General features: G+C 32.1%; 2 protein-coding genes across 6 annotated transcripts; both read left to right on the forward strand.

The window, feature by feature from the left end:
• Positions 1 to 1,701: 1,701 nt before the first annotated feature.
• On the forward strand, positions 1,702 to 12,043 carry LOC110615248 (uridine kinase-like protein 3). Of its 4 annotated transcripts, XM_021757038.2 has the most exons (15): positions 1,702 to 1,856; positions 2,654 to 2,817; positions 3,741 to 3,832; positions 4,204 to 4,273; positions 4,455 to 4,573; positions 6,447 to 6,543; positions 7,974 to 8,053; positions 8,497 to 8,691; positions 8,845 to 8,928; positions 9,081 to 9,141; positions 10,240 to 10,300; positions 10,733 to 10,826; positions 10,947 to 11,019; positions 11,467 to 11,549; positions 11,666 to 12,043. In XM_021757038.2, exons 2-15 carry the CDS (start codon positions 2,664 to 2,666, stop codon positions 11,837 to 11,839), a joined length of 1,437 nt encoding a protein of 478 aa, XP_021612730.1. In that variant the 5' UTR covers positions 1,702 to 1,856; positions 2,654 to 2,663; the 3' UTR covers positions 11,840 to 12,043. The 4 variants fall into 4 exon arrangements, with proteins under 4 accessions (XP_021612730.1, XP_021612729.1, XP_043812586.1 ...); XM_021757037.2 differs by having other exon boundaries at positions 10,733 to 11,019; XM_043956651.1 differs by lacking the exons at positions 11,467 to 11,549; positions 11,666 to 12,043 and adding an exon at positions 11,150 to 11,409 and having other exon boundaries at positions 10,947 to 11,065.
• Positions 12,044 to 12,186: 143 nt separating this feature from the next.
• LOC110615250 (fructose-bisphosphate aldolase, cytoplasmic isozyme 1) lies at positions 12,187 to 14,282 on the forward strand. 2 transcript variants are annotated; one of them, XM_021757042.2, is made up of 3 exons: positions 12,187 to 12,795; positions 12,947 to 13,629; positions 13,816 to 14,282. In XM_021757042.2, the coding sequence occupies exons 1-3, from the start codon at positions 12,768 to 12,770 to the stop codon at positions 14,176 to 14,178; spliced, it is 1,074 nt and encodes a 357-aa protein (XP_021612734.1). In that variant the 5' UTR covers positions 12,187 to 12,767; the 3' UTR covers positions 14,179 to 14,282. The 2 variants fall into 2 exon arrangements, with proteins under 2 accessions (XP_021612734.1, XP_021612733.1); XM_021757041.2 differs by having other exon boundaries at positions 12,704 to 13,629.
• The last annotated feature ends 464 nt before the right edge of the window (positions 14,283 to 14,746 follow it).

Consider the following 14,746-nt stretch of genomic DNA (forward strand, 5'->3'; position numbering starts at 1 on the left):
TTCTTAAAATTAAAATATCATATATATATTTATGAACACAAAACATATAATAATACTTCTTTTTTTTAAAAAAAATATCTAACTTTTAAAAAAGACTATTATAGTATAATTATTAAATAGGTTGTAAATAAAATAAATAACATATTAATTAGTAACTTTAGCTTAATGTAATAAAAATTTTAAAATAAAAAATTTATATTTTATTTTATATAAAATTATTAATTATTAATTTAATAATTAATAATTTAAAAGATATGAATGATTTTTTTATTATTGATTATTTTATTTATAATTATTTTTTAATACAATAAAACATCATTATTTATATAGCTCAATTATAATATATATTATAATTATAATAAATAATTTATTATTTAATATTATATAATAATTACTCAAAACCGATATTCAATTCCATATAGAGAAAAAGAAAATTACGACATTTTAAATCTCAACTGTCTATAAAAACTCGTCCTCTCATTCTATTATACATATAATCACTTATCAATTATCCAGTAGCAACCGAATTTTCAACACATATGATAATTATTTTTTTTATAGCATAAAAATTAATAATCGCATAAATTAAGTTAGGCATTTTTATTCAACTACTTATGAATTTTAAGCATCTCTTTACTTTTCTTTATTTTATTCAATTTATTAATTCTTTTTATTTTATTCAATTTATTAATTTGAGTGTTGGAATATAATTAAACACAAATTATTTTCATTTTTTTATTTACAAAATAACACGATACACTTACATTATTATTAATTAGTTTTATTTTACTGTATAAAAATGTTAAGTTTAATAATTTTATATTATTATTTTATATAAAATATTTAATTTTAAATTTAGTTTTTTATAATTTAAAAGAGTCAACTAATTATTTTATTTATAATTATTTTTTAATATAATAAAATATTGCTATTAATAAAGTTTTATTCTTATTAAAAAATGTTAATACTTATTTATTTTAATATTTTTTTAAATTATATTAGAATTTTAAAAATAAACTTTATATAAATTTAATTTATTAAATAAAATGTTAATCACTAAAAATTATTTGAAACATAAATTTCATTATTTAAAGTTTTAGTGATGTATTATAGCAACAAACAAATTATTTTTTAATAGTAGAAAATTTATTGATTCGGAGATAAAATAAGAAAAGAAGAGAAGGCAAGTTATTTTTTAAAAAAAAAATTATAAGTTTATTTTTTAAAATTTAATTTTAATATAATATAATTTCTCTAAATTATTTAAAATAATATATTATTATCAATTCAATTTTTTAAATCAAAATTAAATCAAATTAAAATAATTAAAAATTTTAAAATTAAAAATTAAATTAAAATAAATAAAAAATTAAATTAAAATTTTAAATTAATACATTTCAGATAAAGATAATAATGGGAATCGGTCTAAACAGCGTGACAAAGAGTTTTGTCGTTGCTATATTATTTGTGATATTTATAATTATAATAAAATAAACTTTGAAAATTCAAATTTTATGAGCTGTTATAAAACGATCCGAACTGGAAAAGAGTTACGAATATTGTCCCTAGAGTGGCATAATTGAAATTTTATGTAATATGTGGGGGCGATTCTGTAACGAAGACTTTTGATGCAGTGTCTCCTTCGCTCGCTCTCTCTCTCTATAAATACCCAAATCACTTACCACTTAACGTCTCCTTCGAGTCCATTCTCTCCCTCTTGTATTCTCTCTCTATATTTAACAATAATTATAATAATAATTAAACATCTTTGTTAATGAAAAATTAAATTAAAATATCTTCCGTAACACTCAAATCTTTCTCCCTCTTCATTCATCTCTGATTCGATTTTACGTCAGGTACATTCAAGAATAGTCACTACTTTTTCTGGGATTGTTTTTAATTTTTTTAATTTTTTTTGTTGATGCATATATTCTGCTCTCTTCTCCCCCATTCGTGGATCATCGTTTGCACTGTTCACTGAATCTAAAATTGTATGTGTTGCTGACTAAAAGTCTAATTTTTCTTTGTTTAGTTGATTTCTTTTGTCTCTAATGAACTGATCTCTTGGTTACTGCTTATTAATCTGTTATTGGTATTTGGTTTATGGACATGTGTTCAGTTTTTTGGTTTAGATTTGTGGACATAATATGAAGTTTGGAGTGTGGAGTGCAAAAAGTTTTGTTTTTTCCCCACTTTTGGTTTCCCCCTTTTGTTCTATGAATGGTTGCTGCTTTGTTTAGTTTGGTTTTGATTTCGTGGAGTTGATTGTTATCTGGGATACTGATGTTTTGTGATACAATGAATAGGAAGTGGTTGGCATCATGAGGCTGATACTATTTGAATGTTTATTTTGATTGGTTGGGTTTGGCTTCTCTTTGGCTTCCACGGAATTGAACTGGGTTATCATAGTTGAGTCAGAAAATGCCATGATTGATTGCTTTTGCTTAATTTGCCCTCACATTATTGGAATTGGGGGAGATTGCGTTCTATAGATGAAAATGAACTCTTATTTGTTGGAAAATTTAACTTGATTTGTTGGCTCAAGGATTGGGAATGGTGCATGAGATGAGCTTGTTAGGTTCAGCATGATATATGGTGTGCCTTAATTGTTTTTCATTGGTATGGTTTATTTATTTACTTGTGGCTTTTGCAGGTATATTCTAATGGATTCTAAATCAGTTGTGGATATGATAGAGGCATCCTCAGGGGTCCATTTTTCTGGGTTTCATATGGATGGTTTGGAGTCAAGAAATACAGAGACGGGGCAACCAATGACCTGTGAAACTGAAAAGATATATAAACAACCATTTGTCATTGGTGAGTCTTCTCATTCAGTTTTATGTCAGATCCTTCTAAGTTAGCCTGAAGGCACAAGTATGGGAATTAAGTAGTGCAGTTAATTCTTAATGATCAGCGTGTACTTTGGAGTGCTGAAAAGTCATTTTCTTCTTTAGAAGATCAATGATAGCCTGTGTGGTCTTGCAGTGATTATGGAGTGATTAATTTAAGACATCATTGTAAAATGAGTGCAAGATCATTTATTTATTTTTATTTACTTTTTCACGTGTTAATATATTTTGAACTTTCCATAATGGTTAATCTAAGGATGGACATACAGAAAGAGTAAAAGATGGGGGAGCTTGAGAAGCATTGCATTTGTTCGCTATTAGCTTAAGCGTTTATCATGTTTTAAGTGTAGATCTTGCTGGGTGCTCAGTGCTGTCTGTGTGTGTGACAACTTTGTTGTTGTTGTATAAGTGTTCTTATTGTCTGTTTTCTGGACAAACCACATTTTTCTATTTTCACTTGCTAGATGTATTCCTTTGTTGAGGTATTTTTATGACCTTTAAATATTACCTTCCTCTTTAATGCTACCTGATAGCAATGCATGATTGTTTAAAAGAGTACTTGTGGCCTTGCATATTGCAGTTGTCCAAATCATTGTAAGATTGCAAAAATCCTAAGAGAATGGAGTAATTATAATTTGGTCATGGGTAAAGAAGTGGTTGAAGTTGGTTTATGTATATGTAAACTTTTTGGTTTAGCAGGTGAAGCAATTTGCAGAAGAGAAAAATAAAAGGATGGTTGCTGATTTGGATTTTGATGAATGCAAAAAATTAAATGGAACTAGAACAACACTTTTTGCCATTAGTCGTGATTCCACCTTAACATTTATTTTACCGATTTGATTTCTTGGCTTGAGATATGCATGTTTATTATTATTATTATTATTGACACAGGGGTTGCTGGGGGAGCAGCTTCTGGAAAGACTACAGTTTGTGATATGATTATTCAGCAACTTCATGATCAACGTGTTGTTCTTGTTAACCAGGTATAATTTCCAGTTGTAAATAAACTTTTTGGGGCCAAGGGAAGAAACTTTTGAAGTGTTTGAGGATCAAAATGGAGAAATAACTGAGGGAATAGAAGGAATTGATAACAATGAACTCCTGCATTGGGGTCTTTATACTGCTTTCTCGTTTAGCCCTCTATATGCTTGGAAATTCAGTTTGATTTTCTTTTTAATTGTTCTAGGATGGATATGATAAACATGATATAGCAACTAGACTTCTTATTATGTTTCCCTCTTCTTTTTATAGTACCTTGTACCACCTAACCAGTTTCATGCTATTCATATGGTCTCATTCATAAGTTCAACTGATTACCTTACATATAAATATTTTGACATATATGACATGGCAGGATTCCTTTTACCACAATCTGACTGAAGAGGAACTTACACGGGTCCATGAATATAACTTTGACCATCCTGGTAAGCAGTAAATCACTTCTCAAACTTTGGGTATGTTCTAATGTACATATTAGTGAAGGAACTTAAGCAAGCATTGGCAAAAGAAGAATGTTTTTTGGGATGATTTGATGCCATTATTTTCTTTATCTGGTGGATGCTGTATTTTTCCATTTCTTCAGTACTATATTTCCTTTATTCTCAGATGCATTTGACACTGAAAAACTATTATGTGACATGGAGAAGTTGAGGCATGGGCAAGCAGTAGATATTCCAAACTATGACTTCAAGAGTTACAAAAATGATGTTTTTCCTGCAAGACGGGTACAGTTTTGTTGTTATGCACTTGTAATGCAGTATATTACTGTACTTGGTTTATATGCTAAATCCTTTTGAAAATATCTTAAGATGAGACATTTATGTATAATGAACAATAGTCATTTTAAATTTACACTTACTGCTTAGTTCTATGTGATATTTGCTCAAAGACTTAATTTTCTGAATGGATAGTCAAACCAATTTAACAATCCTGTGCACTTTTCTCCATATGATTCTTAATGTTGAAGCAAATTGTTATTGCATTTATAGTATTATGGTTGTGAATAGAGTAGTAAGCATAGTTATTAAAAGGAGTGCCATGGGATCAAGGCTTATTAGTCTCCAATCCAGTGCCTCTACAGGAGAAATGCAGGTTACATCCACCAGGGGCTCGCCTTATGTGTTGAGGCATGCGCCTTATTCTAGGCACAAGGGTCTAGAAAGGCGCACCTTTTTTATTTCCACATTTGGCAAACACTTCCATGGCAGATAACACTATCAATCAACCCAAAATTCGCCATTCTATTAGAATTTGATATGACACATTAGGAGGTTCTCATAATTAGCATCACCAATCATAACTAGTTGCCAAAATCTCATGAAACCACCACTCTCATGATCACAAAACTCCTCACCCATGATCACAAACCTCATATATTTTCATTTTCAACACTGATGGTCATTTAATCCAATTATCTTTCATTATTTTCAATATTCATATATTATCTTTATCAGGCTAATAGGTTTTTTGGCTTCCCTATTTGTAGTTTATTTAAAGTATCCTTTTTAAGTATCACTAACAATGTTATACGGGTTCTCATTTCAGTAATTTTTTTGGTATTGTTCTTTATTTATTTTTTTTTTAAAAAAAAAGATGCCAACATTTCTTTTTAGGTATTTACATATAAAGTAATATTAACATGTTATTTAGATTGTCTATTTCTAGGTTCTCCAAAATTGCTTTTTTGATCTTTTTTCCTTAAAACAAATAGAGTTATTTGGATTTTTTTGAGAGTATTAAAAATATATAGTGTTTTTGAATTTCCAAAATTTGTGTTTATTTTATTTTCTAGCAAGTTCCAAAGTTGGTGTTAAATCTTTATTTTATACTTTTTTTTTTATATTTATCAATGCTTTGTAGATTGGTAATTTTGATAAGTTTAGTTAACTATAGCTACATCTATTATTATTTTATTTCATTTTTATTTTTATTTTTATTAAATTTTATCTTTTTGCATCTCGCGTCATTCAGGTGTGTGCATGTGCCTTGTGCCTAAGCCCCAAGACCCTTTTGCACCTTACTGCACTTTGAGCCTTTAGTAACTATGTTGTTAAGTATTTCGTTTCAATTAGGTAGGTAGGTAATGTGCTCTTATAAAGATTTGAATAATCCTGCCTTTTGAGCAATCTCCTCCTTGAATTAGGTTTTGGGATGAGTTAGGCCCATTCTGCTTTCTTATTATGATGAAATTTAGGAATCATTAAGAGAGATCTAGTAAAACTTTTGTTATTGGTATTATTTCAGAAAAAGGCATATGAAATTTGCTTTTTCCCACCAAAATGATTGTTGGTTCTTTGAGTCTCAAAATATTCTGGACATGGGGCAGACATGTGATGTTGCTATGTATTCTCAATGATCATCAATAGAAAGGTTTGTCCCCGAGATAATACGTTACTGACTTAATTGAAGTGTCAATCTCTTTCCCCATTATTTTTTTTTTCAAAGTTTTATCATGTGAAGTAGATCTACTTCATATCTTCGTATGAAGTAGTCATCAGCTTCTCTCTAACATACAGGCAAAAAATGTATGTAATTTCTATCATGTATTGTTGTTCAAGGTGAATTGCTGTCAACTAAATTTCTGTAAATATTTTGCAGGTCAATCCTTCAGATGTTATAATATTGGAAGGCATACTTGTTTTCCATGACCCTCGTGTCCGAGATTTGATGAACATGAAGATATTTGTTGATACAGGTTATTTATTTTCTTCCTTTGTTATGTTTGTCCTTTATCATTTGTGACTTGCTAATAGAATTAAAAATTAACTTATATAGATCTGAATTTTGTTTTCTTTTATGCTTAATAGTGAAGTGAAGTGCTACCTTTATGCTTTTTGTCATTGTTTCCAGTGCAGGTAAACCAGCTCTGTTAAATTGGTAATGATATTTTGTCTAGATGGCTTCTAAGTTCTAACACTGTGAAGGAAATGCAGATTTAGGGATTATTTTGGTTTAATTCTTAATCATGAGGATTCAGATTTTTCTTCTAAAATTTTCTATGTACAAATATTATGCATTTCCTACATGCATTATTCTATTTGGGAATTTAAGTTTTTATTATTATTTTGGGCTTTTCTTATTTGAGATTTTGTTTGCTTCCTTTCTTGTACTGCTTTATAATTTTTCTAGTTCAGGATAGTTAATTCTGATAAGACAATGGATAGCCTTTGGGTCTCTATAAACGTTTAGATAACCTAGTTATTTGCAGAGGCTTTGCATTAGTGAAATATGAGTTCATTCTGAGTGCTTTGGAAGGCAAGTGTGCTTTGTGATTCCTTTTTTTTTTTCCCTCCTTGCTCTGTTTCTCTTCCCATTATTTTCTTTTGTTTTCCTTCTTCAGAGGCATTCGGCAACCGGGATGCACTTTAAAGACAACAAATTTCTCTTATTTTCTCACTTTATTAAGATCAATTTCTCTTCATCTAAACTTCCCTCCTTTAGTTCTGAACCATAAATTTCATTAGTTACTTATGTTTTCCCACAATAAAAGCACTAGTAGGTAAATTGTCAAATTTGTCATATGATATTGATATACATGGAAGTATGCAAGTCATTATAGAAGTATGTGAGTCAAAATACAATTATATGTAGGCTGTGAACTATGATATTTCTCCATCACATGCACTGCCTTTTAGTTCTTATTTTATGAATGATTAACGACTACAGTCTTATTAATTGGTATACTACAGAATTAAGTTCTTTAGATTGTGATAGTGCTATTAACTGCAATATTGCCTTTTCGTGAAGCTGAATTGATTATTGAACCTTTCAAGTGCAAACATATAGTTTTAGCTTCTTAGGCTTAGTTCGGTGCTGAGGTGCTTAAACTACAAGGCCATGTAATACAGTTTTACGAATAAGCTTCATTTTCTCCAACTTTCCTCCACAGCTGCCATTTTTTGGTGTTTAGGGTTTTTGTGCATAGCAGCCCCCTGCAGTGCTACACCCACCCCTTAATAACAAAGTTATTACATGTTAATGGTGCCTTGGTTCTAAAAGACTTCATTTCTTGTCTCTTTCTTCTGAACAGTTTCCGATGTTCCTATAAAATGATTTTACGTTTGCATAGTTCATTTGTCTCTTCATTTTATTGTGAGTGCTTCACATCATTGAATTTTAAATTAGATGCTGATGTACGCCTGGCAAGAAGAATAAGGCGTGATACTGTTGAGAAGGGTAGAGATATTGGTGCAGTCCTTGATCAGGTTGGCAACTTTCCATTTTAATATGTGCAATTGTGAAGTGCTGATAACCTAATTTGTTCATTTTTTAAAGAAAAATATCTGTCTTGCGAGAGTTGCATCTTTTCTTTGAATATATGCTTCGTGCTCCTGCAGAGAAAATAAAGATGGAAACTTTTAGGTTTCTTTTTTCTGTGTGTAATATTGATATTGCAGACAAAAGGTCAAAAGGATCTTCTGTCTTTCAATCTCATCCTTCTCCTAATGACCCCTTATACGTGTCAAACAAGGGGCAATAAAAGAGAATCCCTTTTCTTGAAGTGGGAGTTATCCACTATAAAATATAGGTCCTAGTCAAGATTTTGCTATGAAAGGCATTTTGAAGAAGCTCTCTAACAGTGTAGTTACTGGTATGGTGTGTTAGCTTTTCTCGTGATAGAAATTAATGCATTAATATCTTTATGCAGTACTCAAAATTTGTGAAGCCGGCTTTTGATGACTTCATACTTCCAACAAAGAAGTATGCAGATATAATAATTCCCCGAGGAGGAGATAATCATGTAGCTGTTGATTTGATTGTACAGCATATTCGTACAAAGCTTGGTCAACATGATCTTTGTAAAATATACCCTAATTTGTATGTCATTCAATCAACCTTTCAGGTATGGTTTCTTGTGCTAATTCTGCTTAACAATTGGATAATTCATTTTTTATTGAGTTAGTTTTTATTTAAGTATATGTCAGTGGTTTATTTGGTCCAATATCTAGTAGTTTTTGGTGGTCTGTATCCAGTAATTTTTGTTAGTTTTATGCAGATTCGAGGTATGCATACCCTTGTACGTGATTCTCAAACAACAAAACATGACTTTGTTTTTTATGCTGACCGTTTGATTCGCTTGGTATGTATATTTATGTATTTAGATTGATATCGTATTTATGTTTATTTATTATTTGCTTCTTTTCCTCCTATAGGTTAATTTTTTTCTCACTTGATCACAAGGTTTTTCTACTATATTTATATTGGTACATCACTTTCTTGTGCTTTTGCAAGGTTGTTGAACATGGTCTGGGACATCTACCATTTACGGAAAAGCAAGTGACCACTCCCACTGGTAAGCTGATGTCACTTCATGTTTGCAGCTTCTTAATGCAACATGTGGGAGTTCTAGATTTTGGTTCTAGTTTAAGTTTTCTTGCAGTTGATATTCTGCATGCCAGATGGAGGAGGATACGTGATGTTTACTATACTTTGCTCTTATTATGTTTTATCATGAATATAAGTGCTCATAAACTTTCTCATTGCTTGATAATTATAGCTTCTTGTTGGATGTGCATGTTGGCATCTGGGTAGAACTTGTCATTGGTTTATTTGCTATCATATACATTTGCATAAATGACAAGCCCACTTTTTTTGTATTAGAGCTGTTTTGTATTTCTGGATAGGAGTGTGCTGTTCTTGTTCCTATTTGGTCTAGCTAGGAGTTGGAACCAAACCAAAATGTTGGTATGTTTTGGTTCAGTGTTTCAATTTTTTGATTCTGATTCGGTTCTTGGTTCAGGTTTGGTTCTATCTGGGTTTTGGTTATTTAAAAAATTTTATGCAATTGTTTATCATGGAAGGTCATACCTGAACTAAAGTTTTAAAATTTATTATTGGGAGAACTACTATCAAATCTGTGGATTTTTAAGAAATTCACTAGTTCATCTTTATTTCAAAATTACTTAAGTAAATGTTCTTATATTTTGTAAAATCAAGTTCTTCAGTATTTTTTTCAAAGAAAGCAATATTGATCTTGAATATTTATATAGTTTAGTTCTAATAATTTTAACTATATATATTATTTAGTCCTTGTAATTTTAAATATCCATACTATCTAGTTGGTCTGACCAAGGGTAAAACAAGTTAGACAAATGGATTATATAATCTTTAACTATAAGGTACAGATATAATTAAGGATTAAGCATATTATATAATATACTTAAGCACTTATAATTAAGAAAGTAAGTTAATGTATTTAACTATTTATAACTAAAATTTTTAAGAGAATGTAGAGAAATGGAAGACAATATTAGATTCTATGTAGTCCAGATTCCGACATACAATATACACACAAACACACTCAAATCCAAAAAATAGAAAAGGATGCGTATTTTTAATTTTAATTTTATTCTTTTAAAAATGCTACATTCATTTTTCTTGTGAAATGCAGGGTCTGTGTATACTGGTGTGGATTTCTGCAAGAGGTTATGTGGTGTCTCTGTAATTAGGAGGTACTGATGTGGTCTCAAGTCTCAAAATGTGTGAATTATTCCATCTTTGTTTTACATAGTGATTCTTCAATTTTGCATTTTCTATCTCCTGTAGCCATGATATAAAAGTCTGTGGAGGCTACAAATTTGCTGCTATTCTTCTTGTTTTCCGTGTGATCACGACTAACTGCTGTTGTATTGTTGTACTAATGTTCCTAGTCAGACAATGGTTGTCAAGCTGACTCATGAAACAACTTGTTACATGTTAACATGAAATACAGTTCTAATTTTTGGAGTTAGATTTTTATAATCAGATAAATGGATAGCATATGATTGATGGTTCATTCTAGTTTCCATAGTTGAAGTAATTTGGATAATTGAATTGGAGTGCCAAGTGAATCTGAAAGCAGCTTTATCAAAAGCACTAGCTAATACACATTAAACTGTTCCCAGTGGTGAGAGTATGGAGAATGCCTTACGAGCATGTTGTAAAGGTATCAAGATTGGGAAGATACTTATTCATAGGGAAGGTGACAATGGTCAGCAGGTTTGTAGATGCTTCTTTCTCTATACTTATGTGGATGTCCCTGTAGGGTTCAGGGGTGTCTCTTTATCTGTTGTAGAATTGTTAAATTCTGACTGTTTTCTTGGTCCAATAATTTGGCAGCTAATCTATGAGAAATTGCCACAAGACATCTCAAAGAGACATGTGTTGCTATTGGATCCCATTCTAGGGACAGGTTCGTCCATTCTAGAGATGGAAACTATTTCCTTTTTCTTCATTGTGTCTCTTGCCTCACTTTCCTCTGGTTCCCACATTCCCTCTTTATATAATAGATAAATGTTTTAGTGTGATGGAAAATGTTAAGGTGGATTTATTCCAATTTCCACATTGCGTACCATTCATATGATAAAATTTTGATCTTTCTGCTTGTCTGTAATGCAAGTAGTTGGTATTCATGCATCCTTTGACATCATTGGATATTGTTGTATTTGGAAATGATGAAATAACCTTCTTTATATTAATTTCATAAGATAATATCTCTTGAACAGAACTCGTAGGATTCTAGCTTCTAGATGGTATTCTAGATATAATTGCAATTTTTTTTTTTTGAACTTGATAGAAACTAATAAAATGGATAAATTTTGTCAACTTCCACAAGTTGATTAGTATACCTTCCCTTCAGGCAACTCAGCAGTTCAAGCTATCTCTTTACTGATTAGCAAGGGTGTTCCAGAGTCCAATATTATATTTCTTAATCTGATATCTGTAAGTGACTGCTCTTAGAGTCTTAATGTACTTATTATTTCTTACTTTTTCCCTTTTATTATAATTTTTGTCCCCTTCTTTGAAAAATCGTGGTACAATGCTGTTTGTTTTGGCAGGCACCTCAGGGAGTTCATGTGGTCTGCAAAAGGTTCCCAAGAATAAAGATTGTGACATCTGAGATTGAAATTGGTCTGAACGAAGATTTTCGTGTCATTCCTGGCATGGGAGAGTTTGGAGATAGATATTTTGGTACAGATGATGATCAACCAGTGGTGACCCTTACACAATAAGTTCAATAGAGAGTTGTTGATTATCCGTGAGTTGTTGGGGGGAAATCAGCTTGATGTGCTGTTACTCTATATATTCCAAGTTCTTTGATTTTAGTTTTCAACAAATTTTGACTTCATTAAACCTGTAATTTCCCCATCTCATGGTCAAGTTTTTGAAACTTTGCAACATTAGATTATAAAATCATGCACCTCTTGGTTCTATTATAGATCTGCTGAAGAATTTGATTTGCAATTTGCTGGCAGTGAAATATCCCAAGGGCGGATTTACGCCAATTCTTGCATGGGGTAGGCTTGACCAAAATGGGAATCACCCCACTTGAGTTTTCATACAAGGGGTTTAATAGGGATTAACTTCAAACACGTTGACAGCTTCACCATGATTAAAATACATCTGCATTTCAGATATTAAATTTCTGTGCTCTTTGAGTTTCTTGCTTCAACGTTGAGGCATGAAACAAATGAAATCAGGAAATGCATCGAGAGAGGTGATTTGATTAAAAAGCGACGTTGATATGGATGGATGAGGAGTAGTGGCTAAGACTAGATGAGCTGGGAACTCCAAAAATGGCCCTGTCGTTCTGTTCAGCCGTGGATGTACACCTCTTCAGATTCTGTAGGGAGCAAGTGGATGAGGGATGGATTGGCTTTTCCACACATTAGTTATAGGGATTTTGCGATGTTAGTAGGGATAAAGTTGAGATAGAGTGCCACTTGGCTGAGAGAGTGATCACTCATTGCTCTATCCAAGAGTGATAATCTTTGTTGGGCTAATCTGCTGACACGTGTTAACCATGGTATTTGTTGGATTCTGTTGGTATATTCCATGGGAGCTATCTTCTTTTTTATATAAACGCTTTGCGTTGGTTTATTTTTGCATTTTCGTCGTCTGTCTACCCTTCATCTTATACACGCCTCGTAAGATTTAGCCATGTCGGCCTTTGTTGGAAAATATGCAGGTAATCTCTCTGACATGGTCATTGCCTAATTTTTAGCCTTTCTAGGGCTTGTAATTTTTCTCTTTAAAGAATAAACATTGAGATCCCAACATGTAAAAAAGGGTTTAAAAGTAAGTAATGACATTTTCTTCTAAGCGAAGTGTATTTTCAGATGAGCTTATCAGGACTGCCAAGTACATTGCCACCCCAGGGAAGGGCATTTTGGCTGCAGATGAGAGCACAGGCACTATTGGCAAGCGTCTCGCCAGTATAAGTGTTGAGAATGTGGAGTCTAATCGCCAAGCTCTCCGCGAGCTCCTTTTCACCTCCCCCAATGCCCTCCCCTATCTTTCAGGTGTCATCCTCTTCGAAGAAACCCTCTACCAGAAAACCTCTGATGGAAAACCATTTGTTGAAGTTCTCCAGGAAAACAATGTTGTTCCTGGGATCAAAGTTGACAAAGGGACTGTTGAATTAGCAGGCACTAATGGTGAAACTACAACCCAAGGCTTTGACTCGCTGGGTGCTCGCTGCCAGCAGTACTATAAGGCTGGTGCTAGATTCGCCAAGTGGCGGGCTGTCCTGAAGATTGGTCCTACTGAGCCCTCTGAATTGGCAATACAACAGAATGCACAGGGCTTGGCTCGTTATGCCATCATTTGTCAAGAGAATGGGCTGGTGCCCATTGTTGAACCGGAGGTCTTGACCGATGGTCCTCATGACATCAAGAAGTGTGCTTATGTGACAGAGATTGTTCTCGCAGCAGTTTACAAGGCTCTGAATGATCAACATGTTCTTCTTGAAGGCACACTCCTTAAGCCTAACATGGTTACTCCTGGTTCTGATAGCCCAAAGGTAAAAAGATTTTGAGAATTTTATTAGTAAGTTTTAATTTCCTTTTTTTTTTTATGTAGTTTCCAGTAGGATACTTGTTCTGAGATTTCCATGATATATACCTAAATAAATTAAGAAATTGTGGAGTCTCATCCTTCTTGAACTTCATTTATATACATCTATAATGGGAAAATAAAACTTTCACAGGTAGCAGCAGAGGTAATTGCTGAGTACACAGTTACTGCACTACGCCGAACTGTTCCACCAGCCGTTCCAGGCATTGTGTTTTTGTCCGGTGGACAGAGTGAGGAGGAGGCGACATTGAACCTTAATGCAATGAACAAGCTTCCAGTGTTAAAACCATGGACATTATCCTTCTCCTTCGGGCGAGCTCTGCAACAAAGTACACTGAAAATATGGGCTGGAAAGAAGGAGAATATTGAGAAAGCTCAGAAAGCATTCTTAGAAAGGTGCACTGCCAATTCTGAGGCAACTCTTGGAAAGTATACCGGAGGAAGTTCTGGTGGATTGGCTTCTGAGAGTTTGTATGTTAAGGGATACAAGTACTAGAGTTGGGGATAATATTTGTGCTTGTAAAATTGTTAACGCTTCTCTCTAATCATGCTAAATTTCTTTTGATACAATATATATCTCCTTTATAGGTTGTTTATTAACAGGTTCATATTATTTAAAAAATAATGAGAAATGGTCTAAATTTATTAGTGAGTATTCATTAAAAATTAAAAAAAAAAAAAACTATTCTGTTCTTTTTCTCCACCTCCTTATCCATTTGTCATCGTATTCAAGAATCTTACATCCCCTTGTCGTTGTTGCTAATAGCCGCCTGTATATCATGCTTTTCGGCAAGAATGTAACTTCCATTACTTGGGCCAATATCAAATATTTTTTTTTTGGGGCAGTGCTTGTGTGCGCTGAGACACATATATAATAGATTACACAATGTATAATTAATAAATATAACATGAAATATCAAACTATAAAAAAAATTTATAATAAAATATCTATAATAAATTTAAATATTATATATATAGTTTTGATTAGGAATGAAAAATGTTAAATTTAAATTATAAATTGCTACATGTCTTCTGGACTCACAAATTTTATTTTATAAGTTTTA

Source organism: Manihot esculenta, chromosome 5, assembly GCF_001659605.2.
Source record: "Manihot esculenta cultivar AM560-2 chromosome 5, M.esculenta_v8, whole genome shotgun sequence".
Taxonomy (NCBI): domain Eukaryota; kingdom Viridiplantae; phylum Streptophyta; class Magnoliopsida; order Malpighiales; family Euphorbiaceae; genus Manihot; species Manihot esculenta.